The sequence below is a fragment of the Rhinatrema bivittatum genome, chromosome 5 (genome assembly GCF_901001135.1).
Source record: "Rhinatrema bivittatum chromosome 5, aRhiBiv1.1, whole genome shotgun sequence".
Taxonomy (NCBI): domain Eukaryota; kingdom Metazoa; phylum Chordata; class Amphibia; order Gymnophiona; family Rhinatrematidae; genus Rhinatrema; species Rhinatrema bivittatum.
The window spans coordinates 254766414-254794365 of NC_042619.1; the positions used below are offsets into that span (position 1 = coordinate 254766414).

General features: G+C 47.3%; 1 protein-coding gene across 2 annotated transcripts; it reads right to left on the reverse strand.

Annotated features, from left to right (window-relative positions):
* Positions 1-846: 846 nt before the first annotated feature.
* Positions 847-27952, reverse strand: LOC115092685 (gamma-glutamyl hydrolase-like). Of its 2 annotated transcripts, XM_029603883.1 has the most exons (11): positions 27788-27952; positions 24657-24746; positions 24409-24553; positions 17204-17318; positions 15751-15801; positions 7333-7417; positions 3891-4029; positions 3044-3168; positions 2672-2765; positions 2102-2239; positions 847-1391 (listed from the first exon to the last, which is right to left on the reverse strand). In XM_029603883.1, the coding sequence occupies exons 3-11, from the start codon at positions 24524-24526 to the stop codon at positions 1273-1275; spliced, it is 984 nt and encodes a 327-aa protein (XP_029459743.1). In that variant the 5' UTR covers positions 24527-24553; positions 24657-24746; positions 27788-27952; the 3' UTR covers positions 847-1272. The 2 variants fall into 2 exon arrangements, with proteins under 2 accessions (XP_029459743.1, XP_029459744.1); XM_029603884.1 differs by lacking the exon at positions 27788-27952 and having other exon boundaries at positions 3062-3168; positions 24657-26198.

Consider the following 27952-nt stretch of genomic DNA (forward strand, 5'->3'; position numbering starts at 1 on the left):
ATCTCAAAGCTTTATAGTAATCTAAACTGGTAGAGACCCCACAAATGATTGCGATATAATTCATCTCTTATTTTGTTGCAACAATACTGAGTAAATAGAGGATTTTAAGTTATTCTTTCACTGAATATTTTAGCAGATGCCAGATTTCAGGGAAGGATCAAGATAGGGTGGTGGGGGGCAGAAGGGAGGTGTCCCTCCAGTTCTGTTCCCCATCACATGCTCACCCTCTCCCCAACTAGTCCTCTTTATCTCCCTTGTGTCTTCCATCCCTGGTATCCTCCCAAATGCACACCCAACCCTTGGCAGCAATCTCTCACACACATCCCCACACATGCAGAGAGTCAGTCCTCTCTCGCACCCTCCAGCCAGTCTCCTCTTGCGTTCCTTTTCACACTCCAGGCCCCCCCCCCCAACCATCCATCTACCCTGGGAAACCACTTGGGATGAACAGGGTAAAAATAATTGCACAGAGAATTATTACCAAGATGCTTTCAGATTAGATGAGCTGGAAGGAATGGTTTCTAACTGGTGTGGATTTGGGGGAGCTGGACTAGGTGTCAGCAGAGCGCCAGAACTGGTTTGAAGAGCATTAATAAGAACCTTTCGTCTTTCCCGGAAAGTCTGAGGGAGGGATGAGGGGGGTCACAAGAGGCCCCCCCCCCTTCTTTTATCTTCAAAGTCTGCCTCTGATTTTCTGGGCAGGCCTCTGTAACATTCTCTTAATACCCCATAGACAGCAGCTTTCAATTCAAACCAGCCGTCAGGGCTGCAAACGCAGAAGGAAATAGGACCCTCAGATATTCAGCACACGTTAAGAACACAGAGATTCAGATACAGATGTTTATGCGGTGAATTCCATATGTTTATTCCAGAAGTGGGTGGTATCAGAGCCCGGACGTTTCTCAGCGTGTTACAGTGACGTTTGCTGTCCTCAGTACAGTCTTTCCAAGATCTTCCGAGCAAACCCCAGGCTACTACAGCTGCTCGGGGCAAGATGGGAGGCTGCACCTGTAACTGGAAGAATCTTTGCTGCTGGATGGAGCCCTTTCGTCAGGGCTCCTGCATCTGAGGGTCCCCTCGGGGCTGGGCTCCAGCTGTCCGGTAGGGGGAAGATTCTTCGAGCAGGGATCTTGATTGCTGGGGGAAAGGGGTGGGGCGGGCCCTCTCTAGGCAGACGTCTTGCTGCTGGAGAGTCCCCATGGACAGAGCTCCTGCTATTGATTGGGGGGGGGGGGGGGGCAGAGCTCCTGCTGCCAGAGGATCATAGGACTTCTAAAAGAAATAGACCTGCTCGTAGCTAGAGAAATTTCCTACATAGATGGGGCAGTGGTGGTAAATGAGAGCCATCTCCTCCTCTTCCGTGCTGGCAAAGCGGTGGGCACTCTTCCTGGCTGCGGAGACAATAGTAGAAAGTGAGCATCAGTAAGATTCCTGCCACCGCTGGGGGGCCCACGGAGGAAGAAGCAGGAGCTGGAGCCTACCATGGGATAAGGGCCCCCCTCGGTGGGATTCTAGCCCTCAGAAGGCAGAAGTGCATTTTGAAAAACCTCATAATCCATCTTCACAGGCTGTCACCCCTGTCTATCCTGCTGCTGTCTGACAAGAAGATGGAGCACTCTAGGGATGTGCAGTTGGAACATTTTTGTTTTTGTTTTCTTCTTTGTTTAGGATTTTTTAATTTGTTTTGTTAAAATTTTTGTTTCCATTTAGTCTGTACTAAATCAAAATAGTGCATGCTAAATCCATTTAGTGTGCGCCATTTTTATTTGGTGGGCATCCATTTTTTTTTTTAATGTGCACTAAAAAACAAAAATGAACTGTCAAATGCACATCCCTAGTGGAGTCTTATGGGCTTCTCTGTGAAGAAAAAGCCCATTCATGGCCACTAATCCTCCTGGGGACAGCACCATCCACATTCTCCTGAAGTCTGGGAAGCAACCAGTTCTGGAAAAAAGTCTTTCCTCAGGTGAAGCCTCCTGCCTGGAACTTGTGATTTGGCAGATCCGCCTGGTATTGCTCACATGCACTTTGCACATGGCAGGCCTACCCGCTACCTGACAAGAGAAAGTTCCAGACCACTGACAACCGCCTAGGCGCTTACCTTCATTTACAAAAAAGTCCGCCATGAAAGAAGCCAGATTCACAGCATTTATGGAGTGTGGGTAGGCAAAATCTTTCTTCCACTCAAAGCGATTCACCTCAGGGTGCCACTGTACACCATACATGGGATATACCTTCCCTGCAGCAAAAGAACAGGCACCAGGCTGAGAGAAGAAGCCAGAGAGAGAGCTGCAGCCTCTCTTCTCAAACAGGATCTCCTTGTGCTGATAGAAGAGCAGACGTGAGTCACTGTGTTCACACTGGAGATGGGTGTGTGTGTGTGTGTGAGTGTGTGTGTGTGAGAGAGAGAGAGTGTGTGTGTGTGTGTGTGTGAGTGAAGTATAGTGAAAGGTCCAGGCTCCAGTTATTCGTGTGTGAGATCATACACACAGCTGTGCAGCTAGAGCATGCATCTACAAAGCTTTATGGGTGCACAGTTAGTGATTTCTGTGTTTAAAGGGACCCCTAACTTGTCCCCTCCCTTCTCTCTACTCCTTTCTTTTTACTCCCGTCTCCTCTCTTGACTTTTATGATGGGGGGGGGGGTGAAAGTTAGAAGCTCCCAGCCTGACCTTCCATGGTGGAGACAAACTCCTTCCCCAGGTCGTCTCTGTTTGTAGACAGCACGGTGTAAAACTCCCGCAGCCTAGCATTGGCCTGAAACACCTGCAGTGAAAAACAGAGAAGAAGGGACATGGGTAACTCAGCTGAGGGAGGGTCACCTCAGTAATTCTTCTATTCACGCATTTATTCTATTCCTGCGGCTCTGCCTCTCAGCAACCCCTGAGATAAGACAGAAGGCCTCCCCCCCACCCCCGAGGTCTGAGCAGACGAATGCCCAGAGGGAGGTGTGTGAACCTCAGTGTCAGCACCCCCCCCCCCCAAAGCTGTGATGTCCTACAGATTTGCACAGATGCATCCCCAGAGTCCCAGCAGCCATATACCCATCCTTTCCCACTCTCCTGGGTGCCGATTCCATAATGGTGGAAATTGGCCGTCAGCTTCTCCTGGGACACAGCTTTCAGCAGGTCTGGGGGGAAATCCCTGAACATCCGGCTGGAAGCGGCATCTGGAAGGAGAATTCCAAAATCACTCTTACCAGACACGGCTTAACAAAGTCTTGCCTGCCAGTGGCATTGGGAGGACAATCTGCAAAGCTATTCACCTGGGTACACTGCCCCCCTCAGCCTGGTTAAAAGATTGCGCAGGCTTCCATAGCTCACAAACCTTTAGCTGGACTGAGAGAGGAGATGGTCTTGGGGGAAGAGTTCAGAGTGGGGTTGGAAGGCAACACACATAGTTGGGCTTTCAAAATCTACGCTCAAAGTTTTCCAGTAAAAATCTGATGATAGATAAAGCAGGACCTCTATACCCCTGGGCAGTTTTCCAATTGCTGCTTGAAGATCGCCCCCTGCTTGTTTAATCTGTTAATGCAGTTCATGTCACAACAGAGGCAGCAGACTGACACCGGTACGCAGGGGCCCGATTTAAAAAAGATTTTGTTCCCACAGGTCCACTGTTCTCAACTCACTAACCAATACCATCAGGTCAACATCCAGGATTCTTATACCCTATTGAGGTATTGATTGTAATTTTTGGCGTAATTTTTATGTTTTATGTCATCTTGGCGTAATTTTTATGTTTCAATGTAAACCGATGTGATCTGTATTTTAATACAGGAACACCGGTATATAAAAATCTAAAAATAAATAAAATAAATAAATTGTCAGGAAACTCCCTCCTTAATGCGCTTGCAAGAGCCCAGATCTGGCACAGGCTACGAGCACTCACCTTCTGTCAGATTGAGAGGAAGCGAGATGTTTTCTGCCAGAGCGTCTGATAGCAGGTTCTCCCCCGCTGTCAGGACCGTGAGAAGCTGGAGACCCAAACACGTTCCCCAGATAGGAAAATAATCTCCGGAGTGAAAAGCCTGGGAGAGAGAGATATGGTGAGAGTCAGGAAGAGGGCGAGAGAGAAAGAGGGCAAGAGTCAGGAAGAGGGTGAGAGAGAAAGGGTGAGAGCCGGGAAGATAAGGACTGATGGTTAGTAAGGACTCAATGTAATAAGATGCACTGGGCAGAGCACGCAATTTTACTTTATTTATTTATTTATTTATTTATTTATTTAATTAAAGCTTTTATATACCGAAGTTCGTATGCCACTGTGTACACATTTTTTTTGCACACTTTACTCCCAATGCAGCACGGAGTTTTGTGCACAAAAAACTGTGCATGCTGCTTAGCACTCTCACATGCAAATCCCATGCACATGAAGTCATTAGCTATTACTCCCAATACAGAGAAATGCCCTGGATTAACTTGTGTTGTCTTAGAGCTGAAAATGTTAATTCTGATCAGAGGTGGAGTAAAGTTACCAGGGCTAATGTTAGTCCATGGACAGAAGCTGTAGTTCTAGTGCTGGGACCTGTACTCGGGATTTACATGCAAAATACACGCTTTGCGCACAGTGGCGTACCTAAAGTATTTGGTACCTAGGGCGGATACTTCATTTGGTACCCCCCCAATATATAATTTTAAAATTTCCTAAACATCGATAAAACATTTCAAAACAGCAGACACATCAAATAACACCCAATAATTAAAACTAATAAGGATTTTAAAAATGTCCCGCTCTCCATATCTGTCATCTTAAAATTGTCGTAGACTGGGGGCACGCATGCACACACACAATATGCACCCTCTCTCTCTCACACATACACATACACGCTTGATAAGAGAAAGAGGTAGGGTGTGTGTGAGAGAGATAAAGAAAGCGTGTGTGTGGTTGAGAGTCACAACACAGACACACTTCCTCTGTCTCTCACCCACACAAACATGTCTCTCTCACACACACACTAATACACGCACACACTTAACAAACGCACACATGCAAACAAAAACTGAACTGGAGACCTCAACAAGCCAGATTCTGTATGCAGTGCAATAATGGAAAAGCAGAACATCACTATTCCTCAAAACAATACAATCAAGAAATATAAATCAATCAGAATAGTAAAACCATAGTAAAAAAATATACATATCAAAACAGCTGATGAACAGAATTACCAAACACTAATAAAATATCTCAAAATAAATCTCACATCACATCTAATAATTAAAACTAGCAAGGATAAAACAAATCTCTCGCTCTCCATACCTAGAAACTTTAGATTTCTAGTCGTCCTGAGATTGTCAAGGATTGGAGGAGAGCGCACAAATTGTAACCCCTCTCACACACCTATATACAGGCACACATAACACAGGCACTGTCTCAGACATACCCACGCAGACACAGGCACGCTCTTTCACAGAAACCCACACAGATATTCACAAACATACACAAACATATTCACATACACACACACAGAGGCACCTCACACATACACACACCATCTTATATACACACACACACACACACACGCATACCCTCTCATACACACACACACACACAACCTCTCATACAAACACACAAAACCTGTTATACTCAGAGACACCTACTCATACACATACACATGCACCCTCTCGTACATACACACACACACACACACACACCCTCTCATACACTCATGCATACATACACACCCTCTCATACACACACACAACCTCTCATACAAACACACAACCTCTCATACAAACACACACAACCCGTTACTCACACACAGAGACACCTTCTCATATACACACACACACACATACACCCTCTCATACACACATACACATGCATTCACTCTCACAGGGCCAGTCTCTCTCTCACGCACATTTTGGACCTCTTCTTCTGCTGCCCGCTCCAGGGAAACTCCGGCAGCAGGCAGGTTTTCTTCATCTGCCGCCGGCTTGGAGGAAATGCTGGTGGCACCGTAGGGCTCTTCTTCTGCCGCAGGACCTTGCTTTTGCTGGCGGGAAGTAGGAACCCCGCCAGCACGTTACTTCTCTGCGCTGCCGCAGGACCTTCGTATATGCTGGCGGCAATGGCACCCCTTCCCCCTGTTATCACCCAGGGTGGACTGTCCCCCTCGCCTCCCCCTTAGTATGCCACTGTTTGCACACAAAAAGGACGTTTTCTGTGCATAAATATGATTTGTGTGCACAAAATAATGCTTTCTGGGCTGAAAGAATTTTTGTGCTTCTAAATCATATTTTATTTATTTTATTTCACAATCTTATATATTCTGCACACTCCCAAAAAACAATCTGTTCAGGTGAATCACACAAAACAAGCATGTCTTGTGTGCATAAAAGTCTTTCATGAACACAAAATAAGTTTAGCACACATATAACATGATTTGTGTGCATTAATCCCGAAAACAGAAGCCTTGAGCCATGAACTCCAGGTTCAGCCCCAGAAACTTTACTCCGACTATGACCAGGTATTACATTTTCAACATTAAGAAAACATGAGTTAAGCCTGTGCATCTATAAGCATTGAGGGGGGTGGGGTTAATAGCTAATGCCTTCATTAACGTGAGGGCACTAATTCGTGTGCACACGTTTACTCTAATGAGATCATTTTTCTGTGCACTAAACTCCTTGCTAAATCGGAAGAAATGTGGCGTGCCACGTGTGCCCCGCCGAGTGTACCTTATCCTGTTAGTCTGGCTGAAAGTGCATGTCCACTTCTAGCCAGAGCAAGGAACAAACATCCACAGGCACTTTGCACCCGTAGACAATTTTCAAAGGGAAGGGTCATGCATGCTTTGAAAATTAGGTCCAGGGTCAGCAGGTACGTTGAAACCTGGCCCTCTTCCTGCACCAAATACAAAACTGGAAGTGGTGCAGCTCTCCATCCTGACAGATAAAATCAGACTTTACGTGAAAGAATGAGCAGAAATAAACTCTGTATAATTCTTGCAGAAAGAAGAGGGATAGCAGCAAAACACATCATCGCCAGTCAGCAGGCCAGAAATGTAACTTAAGCGGAGATCATTCGGGATAGCAACAAACAGCCCCCATTATAAGAAACCAGGTGACCGGCAATGTTGGTTCATTTCTCCTTTCACGTTTACAGTTTCTGCAGAAATTCTATGAACTGAACTGGACCAAGTCTGAAGGACAAAAGGAAGACAGAGAGAGAGGGAGAGAGAGAGGACAGCACAGAACAGGGATGAGGAGGGAAGGAGTATGCAGTGGGGAGACACCACCATGCGCAGCTGTTCCGGCTCTAGTGGATGTCACTACTGGACTTTGCCCTGCTCCAGGTGCTTTGGAAATGCCCAGTGCATGTGAATGAGTCTCACCTGCAGTGCCAGGCGGTAGAAAATCCCAGCTGCTTTGGCGAAGTCTGATGTCTGCAAATCCACAGCTCCCCCAGGGAAAAGAATCCTGAGAGTAGAAGGGAGAAGGTGGAAGGTGAGTTCAGGTCCTTTCCTGAGATAACCAGCTGTGCACCCCAAGCTCCTCCTTCCTGCCTGGGAGAAAGTGAAACACAGCCCTGAGGCCTGGTCAGGATCACAGCTCCCCCATGACACCTTTCATTTAGATTCTCCTGCCTCCTCCCTTTCATGCCAAGAGCAGGGGCTGAGAGCTCGCTGAGGAAAAACAGCAGCTGTGTGTGTGGACATGAGGGGGTTCACTTTCCTGCTCCATTTCTGGGTCTGCCAGGTTCTGTTATGCCCACTTCCCCACTGCTACCTCCAGGGGTCCAAGAAGAAAGAGAAGTGCCAAATAAAAGAGCTCTTCCAAGGACCCAGGAATACGAGGGTTAGCATATAACCTCATGTCCCCTAAGAGACTGGTCCAGTCCTAGTTTTATCACATTGCAGGCAAGTCAGAATATTAATTGAACGTATCCAAAGTTGATTTGTTGTGAAGTTATTAATTTTCTTGTATCACATGTTCCTTGTATCGCTCTCAGGCGACTGTTCAGTTTCTATGTAAACCGGTGTGATGTGTATTCTATACAGGAACGTCGGTATATAAAAGTTAAAAATAAATAAAATAAATAAATAAATGGAGAAGTAGTTCTGGTTAAGCGGAAAAAAGCAAAACCAGGACAGGAACCAATGAGAGAGGGAGAAATTTTAGATCTAGTTCTTAGTGGAGTGCAGGATTTGGTGAGAGAGGTAACGATGGTGGGGCGTTTGGCATTAGTGATCATAATTTGATCACATTTGAATTAATGACTGGAAGGGGGACAATAAGTAAATCCACGGCTCTAGCACTAAACTTTCCAAAGGGAAACGTTGATAAAATGAGAAAAATAGTTAGAAAAAAACTGAAAGGTGCAACTACAAAGGTAAAAAGTGTGCAACAGGCGTGGACATTGTTAAAAAATACCATCCCAGAAGCACAGACTGTTGTGCTTGGGGGTGGACTCTTGTCCTGGAGCAGTGGAGAATGGCTCTCTGGTAGGGACCAGGAAGCACCTGCCCTCAGGGGGCGGAGCACTGGAGGAGACAGAGGCTAGGATGAGCTTCACCACTGGAAGCACGAGGTCCCCCCGGGAGGAGCCCACAGGGACTAGGGCCACTTGGACTTAGGTAGGCCTCGCAGGGCCTCCTGGAAGGATGGAAGTCCGGCGTGCCCACAGGCAAAAGGGGAGTGCGGTCAGGTTCGAGACTGGAGGTCAGATGGAACAAGGAGGACCAGAAGAGTGTAGGTGATGACAAGGCTAGGAAGAGAGCCAGAATCTAGAGATGTGGTCAAGCAGGCAGATGTCAGAGCCGGGGATCAGTCCGAGGAGTAGTCAGCAAAGCAGGTCAGGTTTCGGAGGAAAGATGAGGTCAAGGCAGGCCGAGGTCAGAAGGCAGGCAGCAGGCAGACAAGTCTAGGAAAAAGCAGAGATCAGGAGGCAGGCAGGCAGGTCGAGGAACAGACTGGAATCAGAAGGCAGGCAGCACACAATCAGGTCAAGGAACAAGCTGAGGTCAGTACCAATAAGACAGTCCGGAGGTACTTCCTGGGGAGACGGACAAACGAACAGGAATAGAAGGACGCTGGATACTAGGATGCAGGAACAAGGCAGGAACAGAACTGGAACAGAAGGATCCTGGAACGAAACTTGGAACAAGACTGGAGCAAGATACAAATGCAGTGACAATCTAGCATAAGCTGACCTGATTGCCAAGGCAAGGAAGTACAAGCAGGGACTTCCTTATAACAGGGAATCAATCAGGGCGCGCCGCAGAGCTAGGAACCGCCCTTGGCCCTACAAGAGGATGGGCAGACCGCACGCGCGTGCGTAGGGGTGTGGCCAACACAGCCGAGGACGCCGAGCTCCGGCGTGAGGCCTGGTGCACAGTGGAAGGCCTGGCGACCGCCGCCCTGGGATGCCGAGGCCTGGAAGCGCTTGCAGCTGCCGCTAGGGAGGCCGACCCGGGACCTGCCGTGGAACCATGGAGGTGAGCAGGCCTGTGCGCAGGCTGGGCGTGGATGGGGTGCATAACAGTAACCCCCCTTCTAGGCCTCCCCCTACACGACCGTGGTTTGTCAGGGTGAGTCCTATGAAAGGTTTTCAGGAGATCCTTATCCAGGATATTGTGGGAAGGTTCCCACGAATTCTCCTCGGCCCCATAACCCTCCCAGGCTAAGAGGTATTCCCATTTTCCTCGATGCCGCTGAACGTCAAGGACCTCTCTTACCTGGAGAGAAGAATCAGGTTCTGTAGAGACCCGCGGAGGAGAAGGAACTCTACGTGAGGGCCAGGAGAGGACCAAAGGCTTCAATAAGGACACATGGAACGTGTTATGGATGCCCATGGCACGAGGTAGCTGGAGTTGAAACGATACAGCTCCCACTCTTCAGATTACAGGGAATGGTCCAATGTATTTCGGAGTCAAGCGATGAGAGGGTTGTCTCAGTCGTATGTGTCGAGTGCTTAGCCACACTTTCTGGCCAGGACGGAAGAGTGGAGCAGGACGTCTATGGGTGTCAGAGTTATGCTTGGAGCATTCAGCGGCTTGGGAAAGACGCTCTTTTACTTGGTTCCATACTTGACAAATGGTGTGAGCCATAGATTGTGCCACTGGAGAAGGAACTGTCAGAGGAACTGGAAGAGGCAGTCGAGGCTGTCGTCCGAATACCACGGAGAACGGGGATACGTCGGTGGCTGCAGAACATGAGCATTGTGCGATAGCTCAGCCCAAGGCAGAAGATCAGACCAGTTATCCTGCTGATCATTTAAATAGGAGCGGAGGAATGTCTTCAGAGTCCAATTGGTCCTTTCAGCTTGACCATTGGCCTGTGGATGATAGGCCGTTATATAGCTTAAGGAAATGTTAAACTTCTTACATAGGGAACGCCAATACTTGGAAGCAAACTGTGGACCCCGATCGGAAATAATCTCCTTGGGGAGTCCATGAAGGCGAAAAATGTTCTTCAGAAACAGCTTCGCCAATTCTGGGGCCGAAGGAAGGCCTGGCAGAGGAATGAAGTGATCCATTTTCGAAAAATGGTCGATGATGACCCAAATCACGGTATTGTTCTGGGAAGGAGGCAGGTCCGTAATAAAGTCTGTCGAGATGCTAGACCATGGCTCGGTAGGTGCTAGGAGTGGTTGAAGTAAGCCCCAAGGCTTTCCAGTAGGCAGTTTCTGTTGGGCACAGATGGGACATAGTCCACATAGTTTCGGGAGTCTTGCACCATATTGGGCCACCAATAGTGTCTTCGCAACATCTCTAAGGTTCTGGCATGACCCAGATGGCCTGTCAACTTGGACTCATGAACCCATTTCAGAACTCGTTCACGTAGTCTACGCGGAACGACGGTTTTCCCAGTAGGAACTGTAGTGGTCACAGCAAGGGATATACAGGTAGGATAATTAATTAAGCTAGGAACTTCAATAACGTCTTCAGGTTCAAATGATCTGGATAGCGCATCAGCGAGGAGGTTCTTGGAACCTGGGTGGAAACAGAGGACGAAGTTAAATCATTCGAAGAAAAGTGCCCATCGAGCTTGACGAGGGTTCAGGAGTTGAGCCTCTTTAAGGTGCTCAAGATTCTTATTGTCAGTGAAGATGGTAAACTTGTGTTGCGCCCCTTCCAACCAGGGGCGCCATTCTTGGAGCACCAACTTGACTGCGAGGAGTTCATGGTCACCAACGGTATAACGCTGTTCCGTAGGGGAGAACTTGTGAGAGTAGAAAGAGCAGGGAATCAGTTTACCCTGAGGGGAAAACTGGCTCAAGACGGCTCCTGCGCCGATTGCAGAGGTGTCGACCTCCACGATGAATGGACGTTTAGGGTCCAGGTGTTGCAGGCAAGGGCCAGAACAGAAAGCCTCCTTGATTGTCTGAAAGGCAGCTAATGCTTTAGGTGTCCACACCCAAGTGTTGGCCCCTTTCCTAATCATAGCGGTGAGCGGGGCAACTAGGGAAGAATAATTAGCAATGAAGCTTCGGTAATAATTGGTAAAGCCAAGAAAACATTGTAAGGCTCGTAAGCCTACTGGCTGGGGCCAGTCACGGATCCCCTGGACTTTCTCTGGGTCCACTGAAGATCCTCAGTCAGAAATGATATACCCTAGGAAGGGTAAGCAATTACGCTCAAACAGGCATTTTTCCAGCTTGGCATACAAATGGTTCTCTCTCAGGCATTGGAGGACGATCCGAACATGATTTTGATGAGATTCAAGGTCTTTAGAAAAGATCAGGATGTATTCAAGATATACGACTACGAAGGAATACAGAAGATCTCGGAAGATTTCGTTCATAAGGCGTTGAAAGACCGCTGGGGCATTGCATAGATCAAAGGGCATCACAGTGTATTCGTAGTGCCCGTCCCTTGAATTAAATGTGGTTTTCCAAATATCAACAGGTTGAATGCGTACCAAGTTGTACGCACCTCTCAGATCCAACTTGGAGAAGATCCGTGCCTCTTCAAGGCACTCGAACAGTTCACTAATGAGGGGCAGCGGGTATCAGTCTTTTGCGGGTTATGGCATTGAGCCCCCTGTAATCAATACAAGGGCGTAGACTGCCGTCTTTTTTCTTAACGAAGAAGAACCTGTTCTGTTACGGTTATGAGATATTGGAGTGGATTCTTGAGTACTGCGGTGATGGCCACTCCCACGGGGAGGAGCCCCATGAGGAACCGCAGTACTAGGCTAGACTCTATACATGCAGACACAGAGAAGTAGTATTTATTGTACAGCTTGATGGCACTGCCCGGGGAGCAGGCAGCAGTGAACGTAACCCAGTGAAGTAGTCCCGGGGTCCTCAGCAGAGGAGGCCAGTCTCACACTCGAGTAGGTGATAGACAGCACGGCGTAGCAGGGACAGGTCCCGGATGTAGACACAGAGCGCTGAAGCTGAAGGTGAGACAGATTGAAAGGGTTAGTACTCACTGAAGCAGAAAGCTGAATTGTTGAAGGTCCTGGAAGGCAGAAATTGTTCAGTGGCAGGCACCAGATTAGGGAGAGCAGGCCCTTGAGGAGCGAGTACCCGGTATCCCAGGATAGGTACCTGAAATAGAGCAGAAGGGCCCCCGAGGAGCAGGTACCCAGGTTAGTGAAGAAATACCCCGAAGGGCAGAGAGAGCTTCCTGCGGCAGCTGGGAAGCGGCAGAGCAGCTTAGACCGGAGGTAGTCCAATCCAATCTCGATCCTTGCTAACTCAGTTTGTTAGCAAACGAAGGGCAGGCTAAATACCAGGATGTGATGATGTCACTCAGATGGGATGCCCCCGAGGTTTCCGACATGACGTGGATAAAGATGTGGGCAGCGTGCACGCACGCACCCTAGGAGGCCCTCAGGAAAATCATGGCGAACGCTGTAGCCGTTGCCGATCCGGGGACACCGGATAGAGCGGCATGAAAACGCGGCAGCAGCCATCTTCCCAAGGCTTGAGGAAAGAGAAGGAAGAAAGGTGAGGCACAGAGGTCGAAGCCGACGGACGCAACAGAACCCCGCACCTGCAGGGGAGTCAGATGGACGGATGAATCCTTTTTCTAGGTTCTCTTTAGTATACTCAGACATAGCTTGAGTCTCAGATTGAAACAATGGGTAAGTTCTGCCTTTGGGAGGCGTAGTGTCCGGCAGGAGTTCAATAGGACAATTGAACTTGCGTAACGGAGGCAGGGTATCCGATTTCTGCTTCGAGAAGACATCGTTGAAGTCAGATTACTGCGGAGGCAAACCAGGTAAAGTAACAGACTTCAGAACAGGAACTACTGGAGATACGGAATGCAAACGAGTTTTCTGGCTTTGGAGCCCCACTATACCAACTGCAGGGAATGCCAATTGAACTGGGGTTCGTGGGCCTGGAGCCAGGGCAACCCTTGCTTTTCAATATATATTTAAATGATCTGGAAAGGAATACGACAAGTGAGGTTATCAAATTTGCGGATGATACAAAATTATTCAGAGTAGTTAAATAACAAGCGGATTGTGATACATTACAGGAGGACCTTGCAAGACTGGAAGATTGGGCATCCAAATGGCAGATGAAATTTAATGTGGGCAAGTGCAAGGTGTTGCATATAGGGAAAAATAACCCTTGCTGTAGTTACACGATGTTAGGTTCCATATTAGGAGCTACCACCCAGGAAAAAGATCTAGGTTTCATAGTGGATAATACTTTAAAATTGTCGGCTCAGTGTGCTGCAGCAGTTAAAAAAGCAAACAGAATGTTAGGAATTATTAGGAAGGGAATGGTTAATAAAACGGAAAATGTCGTAATGCCTCTATATCGCTCCATGGTGAGATCGCACCTTGAATACTGTGTACAATTCTGGTCGAGCATCTCAAAAAAGATATAGTTGCGATGGAGAAGGTACAGAGAAGGGCAACCCAAATGATAAAGGGGATGGAACAGCTCCCCTATGAAGAAAGGCTGAAGAGGTTAGGGCTGTTCAGCTTGGAGAAGAATGGCTGAGGGGGGATATGGTAGAGGTCTTTAAGTTCATGAGAGGTCTTGAACGAGTAGATGTGAATCGGTTATTTACACTTTTGAATAATAGAAGGACTAGGGGGCATTCCATGAAGTTAGCAAGTAGCACATTTAAGACTAATCGGAGAAAATTCTTTTTCACTCAATGCACAATAAAGCTCTGGAATTTGTTGCCAGAGGATGTGGTTAGTGCAGTTAGTGTAGCTGGGTTCAAAAAAGGTTTGGATAAGTTCTTGGAGGAGAAGTCCATTAACGGCTATTAATCAAGTTTACTTAGGGGTAGATTTTAAAAAATAACGCGATCGCGTACTTTTGTTGGCGAACCAGGCGCAAACAAAAGTACGCTGGATTTTATAAGATACGCGCGTAGCCGCGCGTATCTTATAAAATCCAGGATCGGCGCGCGCAAGGCTGCCGATTTTGGGCAGCCTGCGCGCGCCGAGCCACGCAGCCTGCCTCCGTTCCCTCCGAGGCCGCTCCGAAATCAGAGCGGCCTCAGAGGGAACTTTCTTTCGCCCTCCCCTCACCTTCCCCTCCCTTCCCCTACCTAACCCACCCCCCGGCCCTATCTAAAACCCTCCCCTACCTTTATCTATGGATTTACGCCTGCTGGAGGCAGACGTAAATCCGTGCGCGCCAGCTGGCTGCTGGCACGCCAAGACCCGACCCAGGGGCTGTTCCAGAGGGCGCGGTCATGCCCCCGGAACACCCCTGGGCCGAAACCACGCCCCCGGGCCCGCCCCCAAAACGCCGTGTCACGCCCCAAAACGCCGCGTCATTTGGCGACGCCCCCGACACGCCCCCTTAAAAAGCCCCGGGACTTACGCGCGTCCCGGGGCTCTGCGCGCGCCGGCGGCCTATGCAAAATAGGCACGCCGGCGCACGAGGGCCCTGCTCGCGTAAATCCGGCCGGATTTACGCGAGCAGGGCATTTAAAATCCGCCCTTTAGGGAATAGCCACTGCTATTAATTGCATCAGTAGCATGGGATCTTCTTAGTGTTTGGGTAATTGCCAGGTTCTTGTGGTCTGGTTTGGCCTCTGTTGGAAACAGGATGCTGGGCTTGATGGACCCTTGGTCTGACCCAGCATGGAAATTTCTTATGTTCTTATAATGCCTCTGTATTGCTCCATGGTGAGACTGCACCTTGTACAATTCTGATCACCGCATCTCAGAAAGAATATAGCTGAACTGGAGAAAGTGCAGAGAAGGGCGACCAAAATGATAAGGGGCATGGGGAAAAGCTAAATAAGTTAGGGCTGTTCAGCTTGGAGAAGAGGCAGCTGAAGAGGGATATGACAGAAGTCTACAAAATCATGAAAAGACTTGAACAAGTTAATATAAGTCTGTTATTTACTCTCTCAGATAATAAAAGATCAGGGGGCATTCCATGAAGTTAGCAAGTAGCTCATTTAAAACAAATCGAAGAACATTTTTTTTCACTCAGTGCATAGTTAAGCTCTGGAATTCATTGCCAGAGGACGTGGTTACAGCACAGTAACTGGGTTTAAAAAAGGTTTGGATAAGTTTCTAGAGGAAAAATCCATAAACTGCTATTAATTAATAAGCATTAGTAGCTTGTGATTTATTTAATGTTTAGGTACTTGCCAGATACTTGTGACTTGGATTGGCCACTGTTGGAAACAGGATGCTGGGCTTGATGGATCCTTGGTCTGACCCAGTATGGCATATCTTATGTACTTATGTTCTTATAACTGGATCAAACTGCCCTATGATACATGGAGTCCCCTGAGAACCCTAAAGAGAAGCCCAGGACTCAGTCACTCACCTACTGAAACAGGAAGAGGTTTCCCAGCCTGATGCTCACTCACCCATTGATAGACTGGAAGAGCTTCTCATACTCTGCCTCTGGAAGATTCAGCCTAAGAGAGTCGAAGGAACATAGAACAGTAAGAAAGAGATCTCTTATGCTACACAAGATTAGGGATCCATCCATGTGTATGTTAGAGACAGCGGAGAGCTTGCATATTATAGGATGGTACAGCACTATTATTTAGGATAATAGTATCCCAATATATTGCAATATATGCCCCACAGAATTGTAAAATCAAACTTCTTCTACTGAACATTCTAAGGAAAGAGTAGTAGCAAACCTCCCAGTTCCCTGAGGTGGGGAAAATTATATATTACGAAGCATATGTATTCTGGATTTCATATTCTATAAATAAATAAATATATTTGTTTTATTTTGCCCTTACCACAATAAGAGGTATTTATTTTAGTATGATCTAAATAAACTGAGAAACCAATTAATTACATCCTTTAGGGGGGCCTATGATGTCATTAACCCCATGACATCTTCTTCTGTAGGATTCTAATGAATGATTCGCTGACTCAGATCATCCTCACAGGCCCAGCCAATGCTAAAGCAACATAGCGACCATTCCCAGACTGAGTGTGGCACCATTTTAAAAAACAGGAATAATAAACTAGAGTAGTGGTTCTAAGCCAGTTGGGTTTTCAGGATATACACAATAAATATGCATGTGATAAATTTGCATGCAATGGAGACAGAGTATGCCAACTTATCTCATGCTTTTTCATTGTAAACATTGTAAACCTGCCTGGCTGCTGGTGGTCCTCCTGCACTGGTTTGGGAATCACTGAGATAGAGCATTACTCATAGTGTGAAAGTTCACCATTAAGTTCCCAATAAGATGATCCAGTCTTGGTTTTACTCCATTGCATAGATTGGTTGATTTGATTCCCTAAAGCAGGATGGCACTGACTTGTGCTAAAAATATGAGGTCACCTGACAGTCCTACTTTAATGAAACTTGTTTCACTGGCAGGATGTCTGGGCCCAGCTGCAGGAACTGAGCGAGGTAAGGGCTGCAGCCATTTCTTCCTCTGACGGTCACTCACGCCCAAAGCTGAGTCAATGCCCAGCTGCAAGGACTGAGGAGAGGCTGCAGGACTTTATATATCTGATGAGGGTCACTCCCTTTCCAGGCTGAGTCTGGGCCTAGCTACAGGGACTGGTGAGATAGTGGCTATAGTGATTTCTTTAGCTGTTGGGAAGGATCTGGGCAGTGGCGGACTCACGATGTCGGACCGGCCTGGCTTTTCGTCACCCAGGCCGGCCCAGGACACGCCACGTGACCTGCCGAGCGCGGCTCTGTCACGGCCGCGCACGGCAGACCACGTGACCGGAGCGATCGGCCCACCAGGGGGATGCCCCGATCCCCTGATAGGCCAATCTGTCCCTGGATCTGGGCTCAGCTAAAGGAACTGAGTAAAATGGGGGCTGCAGTCCTTCCCTCACCTGATGGGGGCTACTCTGCATCCAGCAGACTCCAGGTATTTGACATAGGAGGCTGGGATGTAGATCTTCCCAAACGGCTTCAGTGTTTCATCTGTGGTTTCCTGGGTCAGGATCCCTGTGGGAGAAGAAACACAGATGGCTCTGGTGAGAGGGGAGCCGGGAGTTGCTGAATCATAAATGGAATTGCGAGGAGCATGTGTCCATTGATTTTTGAGTAGCGGCGGATTGCAGGAAAATATCGGCCTGGGGGATTTTTTCAAAACTGGCCCATGAGGTATCTGACGTCCTCATGCACGTTCCCTGCAGCACATGTGTCAACAGCTCCCCAAAGCCTGCCAAGTCAGCCCTGGAACCTGAAAGATTTGAGCCAAAATATCTCCAAAATAAACTTCATCTTTCCTAAATAACTAAGAAGTTAGCACATTCTACATCAGGGGTGAGCAGAGCTGCAGACCCTGTTCCATCCATTGGTTGAGCCCCCTACATCAGCCCCCCAGGTTGGATTCCAGTCTGGTTCTTGAACCACTTGCAAGTGATGACACTGCCAGCCAATGTCAGACACACACACGCTCAATCACAAACAGATTTTTAGACTGCAAAAACTTTATTGGCATGAACACATTGATAACCCACAAAGACCCCATACTCTTTCTCAGACACAAAGACGCACCCACACACTGAGAGAGAGAGAGAGAGAGTGTGTGTGTGTGTGTGTGCGTCAGAGAGAAAGATACACACACACTCTCACAAAGTGTGTATGGGTCTGTGTCTCTCTCTCACTTTCTCTGACACAGACACACACACACACTCTCTCTGACATGCTCCTGTTGTGCTGCTGCTTATGGGCTCACACAGTGAGTGCCCCCAGTCCAGCACTGCTGCATCATGGTGTAAAGTTCTTGCTTGCTGCCAGCCCTTCCCCATTCTAAGCAGACCCTCCCTTTCCCAATCTCATTCTCTAGGAGACTCGCTGGTTCCACAGCCAGCTGCTTCTCTCAGAGCTCAGTACAGTCACCTCAGACAGAAGCCTCCTCAACCTGCACAGGCACTTCCTCCTGGCTTGCCCCCTTCCTTCCTGTGCCTATAGCTTGCCTCCACTTCTCTGCAACCCTCCCACCACTCTAGTGCAGTGGTTCTCAACCTTTTTCCCATCATGACACACCTGACAGACCACGCTCACATGTGTGACACACTGCTCATTACAATTTAATGGGGAAATAAAAAATAAAGGCCCAGTATTATTTTTATTGTTAAGAATGTCAGAAGGGAAAGGTAAGAACTCTTTCTGAACAGAAATAGCATAAACAGTAAACATCCCATACCAAAATGGCACCAATTTCCAGAACTCAAACAGTAACCACCTTACCTAAGAAAAGGGAACACTAAAAATATTTCACCAGGCCTTAAGAAACCAAATACACCTCCTATTAGGAAAATGGACCAAGCCAGGCTGCTATACATAGAAATACACGCCAGCAGAATACCTCACCCGAATCACATGTGCTGACCCTTACCTAACAAAGAATAAAGAGACCAAAAAGCATAACTAGAAACATGCAGACCAAAACTGAACTGGAAACCACAAGCCAGAGAGACTGTAAGCCGTGTAACAAAGGAAAAAGAGAAACGTCACCAGTCCTCAAAACAAATTAAGAGATATAAAATCAATAGCAGTAAAACTATACTAATGAAAAGCACAAATTATTTTAAAACAGCTGATGAATGGAATATCCAATAATTAAAAACTCATATTAAAAATTTCTAGATACCAATAAAATGTTTCAAAATAGCAGACACAAATAGCCAATAATGAAAAATAATAAGGATACAAAAATGCTTTGCTCTGCATACCTGGGAACGTTTGATATCCAGGTGCCCTGAGATTGTTTTGAATTAGCAGGAGGAGGGGTGGTTTGCTTGGAACTTTCTCCTCTCTCAGTCACATACCAGCGCTCTCTCTCACACTGTGTTGCGACCGTCGCTGCCCGACGTCTCCACTACGCCCACCTCTTTGGTGACTCCCTCTTTGCCTGTTGGAAGTTTGGCTGCCGCAGTGTCATCATGCTGTTCCCCTCCGGCGTCCCCGGACTGGCTAGAGCTGCAATCCGCCATGTTTCCCAGCAGCTTAAGGGTGCGCGTGCGGCGCAGCCCCGACTCAAGTACCAGCAATGGCGCGAACCTCAGGGGCATCCCCCTGAGGAGACGTCATCTTCACCGGATATTTAAGGTCTCTGAAATCGCTAACGAATCGAGTTAGCAAGGACAGGTTTCTCTCCTAGCTACTCTGCCTCCTCGGACTTACCAGGGGTACCCGCTCCTCGGGGGCCTCGTTTTCTCTTTGCTTTTCAGCTCGCAGTCTGGAACCGGTTCTCGCTCCTCGAGAGCCCTCGTTCCCTGACTTGTTCCTGAATATCACTTCTGCCAGGAAGTCATTGCTGCCTACAACACCAGTGAGTTACCATCTCTCTCTCAGAGCGTTCCCTGGAACCAGGTACTCGCTTCTCGAGGGCCTACTTCATTCCAGCTCCTGGGCTGCTTCTAAGAGACTATTGTGTGAGTGTTACCATCAAGGTTCTGTTCCTGAACTCTGCATACCCTGCCTACTCACTACATTCAGTTTCTCTACAGCTCAGTTATCCGGGATCGCTGTTCCAGTACCTGAGGGACTACAGCCCAGCCGGGCAATTCAACTCACTACTGCCACCTCTGGTGGCTCAGTATACTGTCTAATAAAAGAACTAGTGTGTGTCTGTCTCCATACTCTGAGCCTGACCGGTGGTCCCTCTCGGGATCTTTCCCCCGGGGACGTGGTCATCTGCCACCGGCCCAAGGATCCACCTACAACTACCATGAACACCAACAGATTGCTAACTACCACTCCACATTGGCTCTCAATCACACACACATACACATGCTGTCTCTCTCACATATAGGCTCTTAATCACACATTTACACACATGCTGTCTGTCTTTTCACACATACACACACAGGCTTTCAATCACACACTTACATACATGCTGTCTCTTTCTCTCACACACAATCATTCACACACTTACACACATGCTCTCTCTCTCTTTCTCTCACTTATACACAGGCTCTCAAAACATACTCACATGGTCTCTCACCTACACTGGCTCTCAGTATACACAGACACACATGCTCTCTCTCTTACTTATACATACAGGCTCTTAATCATACATACACATGATCTCTCTCACAAGTACAGGTTCTCAATCATACACTTACATTCATGCTATCTCTCTCACACACAAAGGATCTCAATCACACACAGGCTCTCAATCACACACACATACTCTCTTTCACACAAACCGGTTTTCAATCACACGCTTACACATACAGGCTCTCAATAACACGCTGTCTCTCTCTCTCTCTCTCTCTCACACACACACACACACACACACACACACACACAGGATCTCAAACACATATGCTTGCTCGCTCACTCACTCACTCCCTTTCTCTCCCCCCACCGAACTAGTGGCAGCAGCAGCCTCCTCCACTTCCAGCTCTCGCGGCCTTGAGAAAGGACTCCCATTGGCCACGGGGGCTGATGTTGCTCCTCTTTTGCTCCGAGCCTCGCTACTCTTCTTCAGGCCGCAACTCTCTTCTTCGGGCCGATGCTGCCTGCACTAGCATAGTCTCATCTTCCTGCACGTGTGGCCGCTGCATACCACTTCCTCTTCCAGGCCATGGGGAGCGGGAAGAAGAGACCATGCTGGTGCCGCTGATTCAAGCTCTCCTGACACATTCCACCCAGGCTATCAACATTTTAAGCCCGGTTGGAGGATGAGTTTCTATTTCGCTGGGGCAGGGGGAGCACCTGGGCCAGCTGGGGACCAGAAAGTGTGGTGACATACCTGCGTGTGCTTGGCGACACACTGGTGTGTTGCGACACACCGGTTCAGAACTGCTGCTCTATGCATTCCCATTGACTGCAGGCTACACAGTCTCCCAGGCTGTGTTCTATCTACCGACTCCAGGGGAGGGGGAACCAGAAGTGCTCCATACTGTTCCCTGGGCTTATAAAAAGAGAAAATTAAAGCCCTGGCTGAGAATGGAGAGGACTACTAATCCCAAAGTAGCAGAGCTCCAAATGGATCATGCTTTCTCTTGTGGAGCCAGTACAGCCAGGGCTGGTGCAAGGGTATTAGGTATCATAGATGAACCTTACAGCCTTGCACTCACTCCTAGCCCCACCTTTTCCACAAATAATTTAAAAAATGCATTTATAGTAACATATTTTACATGAAAAAGAATATTCAGTGTTCTCATGTAAAAATATCACTTATAATATGCATACTATTTACATGCACTGCTGTGGTACTAAACAGAAAAGTCTGCAAAAAAAAAAAAAGACACTTGCAGCTATATGTTATTGGGACTATTGTAAAGAAATTCAGCTGTCAGAAAGCTTTAAGTAGACTGAATTATACTATAGTAAACCTACCATACAAAAACTGCACTGTCAGTACTCAAACAGTAACAACCCTATCTATGAAAAGGCAACACTGCAAATATTACACCAGGCCCTAAAAACACCAATACACCTAATATTAGGAAAACAGAACAAGCCAAGCTTAAGAGCCTGACACAGAAACTACATGCTTGCAGAATACCTCACCTCAGTCACACATGCAGAACCCAGACAGACCCTCACCAAATACAGATTAAAGAGACAATAAAGTATAACTAGAAACATGCAAACACTAAATTGGAAACCGTAACAAGACAGACTCTGTATGCAGTGCAACAATGGAAAAACAGAAATATCACCATTCCTTATTAAACATCAAACAATAAAATCAAGATATATAAACCATCAATCATAATAGTAAAACCATACTCAGAAAAAGAATAAATATTTCAAAGCAGCTGATGAATAGAACATCCATATAACACCGTTTTTTTAAATTTTGCAAACATCAATAAAATATTTCAAAACAGCATACACATCAAATAACACCCAATAATTAAAACTAAGGTTAAATATCATTCCCTGCTCTCCATACCTGAGAACTTTAGACTCCAGTCACCCTGAGATTGTCATGGATTATTCAGGGATAGGAGGTTTGCACAAACTTTCTCCTCGCTCTCATCTATATACACAAACACTCTTTAAAATAAATGTTCATTTTTACACAAAGTCCCTTATATTCTGTCACACACATGCTGACTGGCTCACAGACTCTGGCTCACACACATTCATTGACTTACTCTTGCTCACACACATGCTCACTGCTTTAAAGTCTTCTTGCTCATACATATGCTCATTGACTCACTCGATCTCTCTCACTCACACACATGCTCACTGGCTCACCACTCTCGCTCACACACATGCTCTGGAAACCAAAGCAAGACTGACTGAATTATGCAGTGCAACAATGGAAAAACAGAAACATCATCATTCCTCATAAAACATTAGGCAATAAAGTCAAGAAATATAAAACATTATTCTTAATATTAAAACCATACTAATAAAAAAAATAAATATGTCAATAAGGCAACAACCAACAAACATCCAGTAATTAAAATGACTCACATTTTTTTCTAATATTTCCCAAACACCAAATATTTCAAACATAAGACACACAAAATAATTCCAAAAATTTAAAATAATAGGATTAAAAATCTCTAGCTTTCCATACTTGGAATCTTTTGATTTCCAGTCACCCACAGATTGTTGTGTATTGGGGAAGAGGGCCTCACAATCTTTGTCCTTTATCTCCCCCCCCCCCTCACACACACACACTATCTCTCACTCACAAATAAGCTGTGACATGCACAGGCTCTCTTGCTCTCACACCCACACAGTCTCTCTCATTCTCACGTACATATGCAGTCTCTCACACATATGCAAGCTCTCTTGCTCTCTCATGCACACATACAGACTTTCAAACTCATGCAGGCTGTCTCATACATACATGCAGGTGCTCTCTCTCTCTCTCTCTCACACCCCTACAGCTTTCAGGCCTCCCCCTTTCATCTGTCTTTGCTGCTGTTGGATGGCAGCGCTGCTCCTCACTGCTGGAATGGAGGTGGAAGGAGGCCACTGCTACTGCGTGGCTCCTGCAAAGTTGGGGGAGGTAGGATTATGCGGCCTTGCAGGACTATGTTTCAGCCGTGGCAGGATGGGCTCTGCCGCAGCCTCGCAGGCCTCGCTCACGGCTGCGGTAGGATGGCTCTGCTGTCGCCCCGCAGGTTCCTTTTCAGGCCGGAGCAGCCCCTCTTCTTCTCTTTGGCCAAGAAGTTAAAAAAAAAACATGTGATGGGAGCGACTGGCCCATTGGGGGAACCCCGATCCCCCGATAGGGCAATCCGTCCCTGCTTTTGAGTATTTCTGTACAGGAAGTCCTCAACACAAGATGTTTTGAGTTAAGTGTTTCTAAATTGAAACCTATTATCCACCTTATACCACTTTTTTTCAACTTTAAGATAACACCAGTGTCTCCCAGCAGGCAAACATTGGGGTGCTGATAACCCCATGGGGCCCAGCAAGGTGACGTGGGCATGACGAATACCAGGGATTTCCTCTCCTCAAAACAGTGTCAGTGCAATGTCCTATAAACAAAACTATGCCTTGAGACAAAAAAAGGTAATGTTATAAAATGTGTCACTGCTTTTTATGGTACTATATTATTAAATTCCAGGTTATTTTGGTGAAAATAGGGTATTGGAACCTGGTACTGGAACAAATCCCCATGTATAATATTGTTTTCTTATGGGACAATCAGTTTCAATTTAAGAGATGGTTTTTCAGGAACCAATTGTGTCTTAAATCTGAGTACTTCTTGCACAAGGATTATTCTTGCAAGTCCCTTCCCTGTCCCCTCCCCCTATCTCTGGCATAAACCAAGGGCACAGGCCCAGCTTCTCTGCACTTAAAAGATATCTTCAGCAGACTAATATTTAACTAAATGCCATCAGTCATTCAGAAGCCTTTACATGCAAACTAGCTCCCCAAACACTGATCCCATGTATCCCTGGTTCTAGGAGTAAAGTACAAAAAGCCCTGATCCATGACCCTCACAAGTGCTGATCCTGGTCCTGGTCCTGTTTTTTTTTTCACTTCCCTGCTGAAAGCTGCCAGAGAGTTTCTCAATCTGAAAATCTTTCAAACAGGAATTGGAAAAGCAGGACTGGATTAACTACCCTTTCTGACCTAGAGTTGTGTGATCCCAGCTCACCAACAATGGGTCTCTCGTTGATCCCCTCTTTGTCTGGTTTTGGCAGTGCTGTCAAGGCATAAAGGAGCGCCAGGAGCAGTGGAGCAGCTACCCAGAGGTGCATCTCTGCCATCTTCATTCACACCTCCTGAGATAGGGGCCACACCTAGGAGGCAAGAGCAGGAATCAGAGGCATGAAGAGAGATCTTGCACAGGAGGCAGAAACAGGGATCAGACCAGGAGCAGGAAAATTATTTTGCTGCACCTACATCAAACGCCTTTTGTTTGCAGTGCTGAATTCTTCCTTTGGGCTTCCAGCCCAGTGATTATTAGTGGCTTGTAGAGATCAGTCCCATCAGCTGATGAGGAAGTAACAGAAGAATGAGTCAGTGCAGTGAGGCCAGGGCTGGGTTGCGTTTAAGAATCTGAAAGTAGGTCTGGGCAGATGCTCTGCAGACTCTGTGGGGTACATGCCTGGTACTGTACTCCTGCACTTTGGCACCACCTTTACTATAGTGGGATAAAACCAGGACTGGCTCAGCCTGTTCCTTGTAACCTGGGTGACACCCCTCGACAGCTCTTCCTTCACTGGTAATGGTTTTATAATATTTCTGTCATTGTATGCCAGGAATCTTTAATTCTTCTTAGCTTGGACTACAGATCCACAATATAATGGGACAAACAGGGCTACTCAGCCAGTTCCTGGTGTCCCAGTGGTGTCTAGTGATAAAAGCCTAAGTTCTGTATAGTGGCTGTAATTGAACAGGGACAACAGAGACCAGCACCAAAATCTGTGACATGTCTGAAGCTGTGCTTTTGTAACCTGTAACTTGATTTATTACCATGCTGTAATTTTTGCCTTTCTTTTCCTACCTTTTTTTATTTTAATCACTCTGTATATTAATTTGGCAACACATGTAAAATTGTCATCTCAATAAAGTTATCTGAATCTGATGGTGTTGGGATTCCCAGCAGCAAGGCCCTGGTGCTAGGAAGAAAATGGGGCTGCAGCTGACCTGTTGTTTTTGTCTTGCCCAGAACTTCTACTTAGCTGTGGCCTCCCATGCAGAGCCAGAGGTGGGGGGTCATCTCAATGAGAAATGCAAAGGAGGGATAGAATTAACTTATCAGCGGGAGCTGGATCAGACACACCCCTCAGATGCTCAACTGCAAATTTCTGAACTGATGTGCTTATAACTCTCGTGCCGCAGTCTTGTAGATATCAGTCAGCCAGTACAGATGTGGGAAACAAAATAGGAAATAACGACAATCCCTATTGTTTCATGTTGTTTTCAAAGTGAAAAGATGAAACTGATGAAATTTCATTGGTTTTCATGTTTTGTTCTGAAGAAAAAAGAAAGTCATCTGTTGGGCCTCGGGAAGAGGCTGGGCCTCGCCTAAGGTTAGGCCTCGCCCAAAGCACAGGCCGCAGCATACCCCCAAACGTGACACCGGCACGTTCAGCCTAGGCCTGAGTCCGAGACCAGGGCCTTGAATAGGCATAGGCCCAGACCCAATGCAGAGACCACAACCTATGCCCAGCTGCGATGCGGAATCTTGCCCGGACCTGGAAACAGTTTGCCAGTCAGGAAAATTCCTGGTCCCCACTTACTGCATCCGTCATGGTTCCAACACCTAGGCCCAATTGCAGGGTCCGGTCCTAATGCCGAGGTGTTGACCTAAGCCCAGGACCAGACACAATGCCAGAGGCCGGGTCCTGACGCCTGGGCCCAACTCCAGGACCCAGCCCAGAGGCCCAATCCCGACGCTGAAGCCTTGGCCTAAGCCCAGGTCACTCCCAGAGATCTGGTCCTGATGCCAGGGCCTCAGCCTCGGCCAGACCACGGAGATACTCTTTTTTTCTTCTCTTCTTAAAAAGATGCCATCTGTTGGAGACATGCTGGAGTAATTTAACTCTAACGCCTTCCTCCTCAGTGGAGGATGCCATTTTGTTGTACAGTAGTTCATTTAAACTGCTGCAAATCAAAATGGCACCCTCTGCTGAGGAGGAAGTCCCCATTGTTACTCCAGTGCGTCCTCAAGCAGATAGTGTCATTTTTAAGAGACCAGGAGCAGCACTGGGGCCTGTTCTCTGGGCTTGGGCCCCGGTGTCAGGACTCAGCCTCCAGCTAGTGCTTTGGCTGAGGCCCTGGCGTTGGGACTGGACTTTCGGGTCAGGCCTTGCCCTGGTGTTGGGCATTGGCCTACATTAAGGCCCAGACATCAGGACCCAGCTTCTCTGCCAGGCCCCAGCATCGGCCCTGGTTTTAGCCTGAGGCCCGGCATCCAGCCTAGGCCCTGGTAGTGCAACCAGGCCTCCAAGCTGGGTCTTATCGTGGGGCCTAGGCAGTGGTCACAGCATCCTCCCAAGGCCTCGGCCTATGCAAGGCTTTAGCTTGGGTCTAGGCCTCGTCATTGGATCCCCTCCGGACCAGGTTAAGGGGGGCTGATGAGGATCCAGGCCCAGGTATTTTTTCCGAGTGGGAGGGATGGGTTGCAGGGAGGCCCTGTTTATTTTTTTAAGGCCGGTTTTGTTTTTAAATATTTATTTCATTTTTATAAACTTAAGAAAACCAAATAAACATTAAACGCAACTAAATTTGTGGGGAACCCCCCCCCCCAATAACGAAATTAAAAAACACATTTTTCCCCAGTGCATCCCTAGCCACCAGCGCTGTCAGGCAGCTCACTGGACGGAAGCACTGAAGATCATTTGTATATTGTATTTCACTCAGAACAACTTCCTTATCCTAAATGTTCACCTCTACAGGGGACCTGAAATACAAACAAGAAACAAAGAAAAGGCATACAAGAAATATCCAGGGGTCTATGACAATTGGAAGAGCCCTAAAAAATGCATAAAGAAATGGGATTAAGCGCTGGGGCATGACAGAGACATAGAAATACAGGAGACAAGGCATGACAGACATGGAAATACAGGAGACAGATGCGAGAGCATCCACATGGTGTCATGAAGGTCTCCCTCTTTTCCTCCTGTCAAGCTGGATGCCCCCTGCTGCTTCTGGACAGTGGTGGCCCTCCTACTCTGCTGGAGTCTCCCTACTCTCCCCCTCCTCTTCTGAACAGCTGTGCTTCTGAGGAACTGCACTCAACACTGGACAGAAACTCTACTATTGCCTCACCCAGTTGCACATTCTGGTGGTGTGGGTGCAGCTGTCAGGGGAAGGAACAGTTGATGGTAGGTGCACATCATTCATTTGGGCTGGAGGTGGTGTGTGCCACAGCTGCTGGATTGTTCTACATTCAGAGAGTATGAGCTGTCAGCTAATTCCATGTCAGGGGGCACCTTCTGCCAGTCCTGGTTTTTAAGATGCTAGCCCCACACATATAAATGCAAAGGCCATGAGTCCCAGATCACATAGGATTAAGGTAGAAGTACCTCAGAGTACCCTCAGTGATGTTGGATTTGGGGCTCATTTATGAGCTGTTTCTGTTGGTGCCTGCTCCTCCTCAGTGTAAGGACTGTGCTGGGTCACCTCACTCAGCTTTTTCTGGAGGGGGGAAGGCAATGAATGTGTTAGAATAAGGTGGTGGTTTAATGAGG

Bases quoted from the DNA above. Each gene is read 5' to 3' on its own strand.
- LOC115092685 (XM_029603883.1), bottom strand. From the start codon at position 24,526: ATGAAGATGGCAGAGATGCACCTCTGGGTAGCTGCTCCACTGCTCCTG. The intron at 17,319-24,408 runs GTGAGCTGGGAT...CTTCTCCCACAG, and splicing joins CAACGAGAGACCCATTGTTG to GGATCCTGACCCAGGAAACC. The intron at 2,766-3,043 runs GTATATGGCTGC...TTTTCACTGCAG, and splicing joins AGGAGAGTGGGAAAGGATGG to GTGTTTCAGGCCAATGCTAG.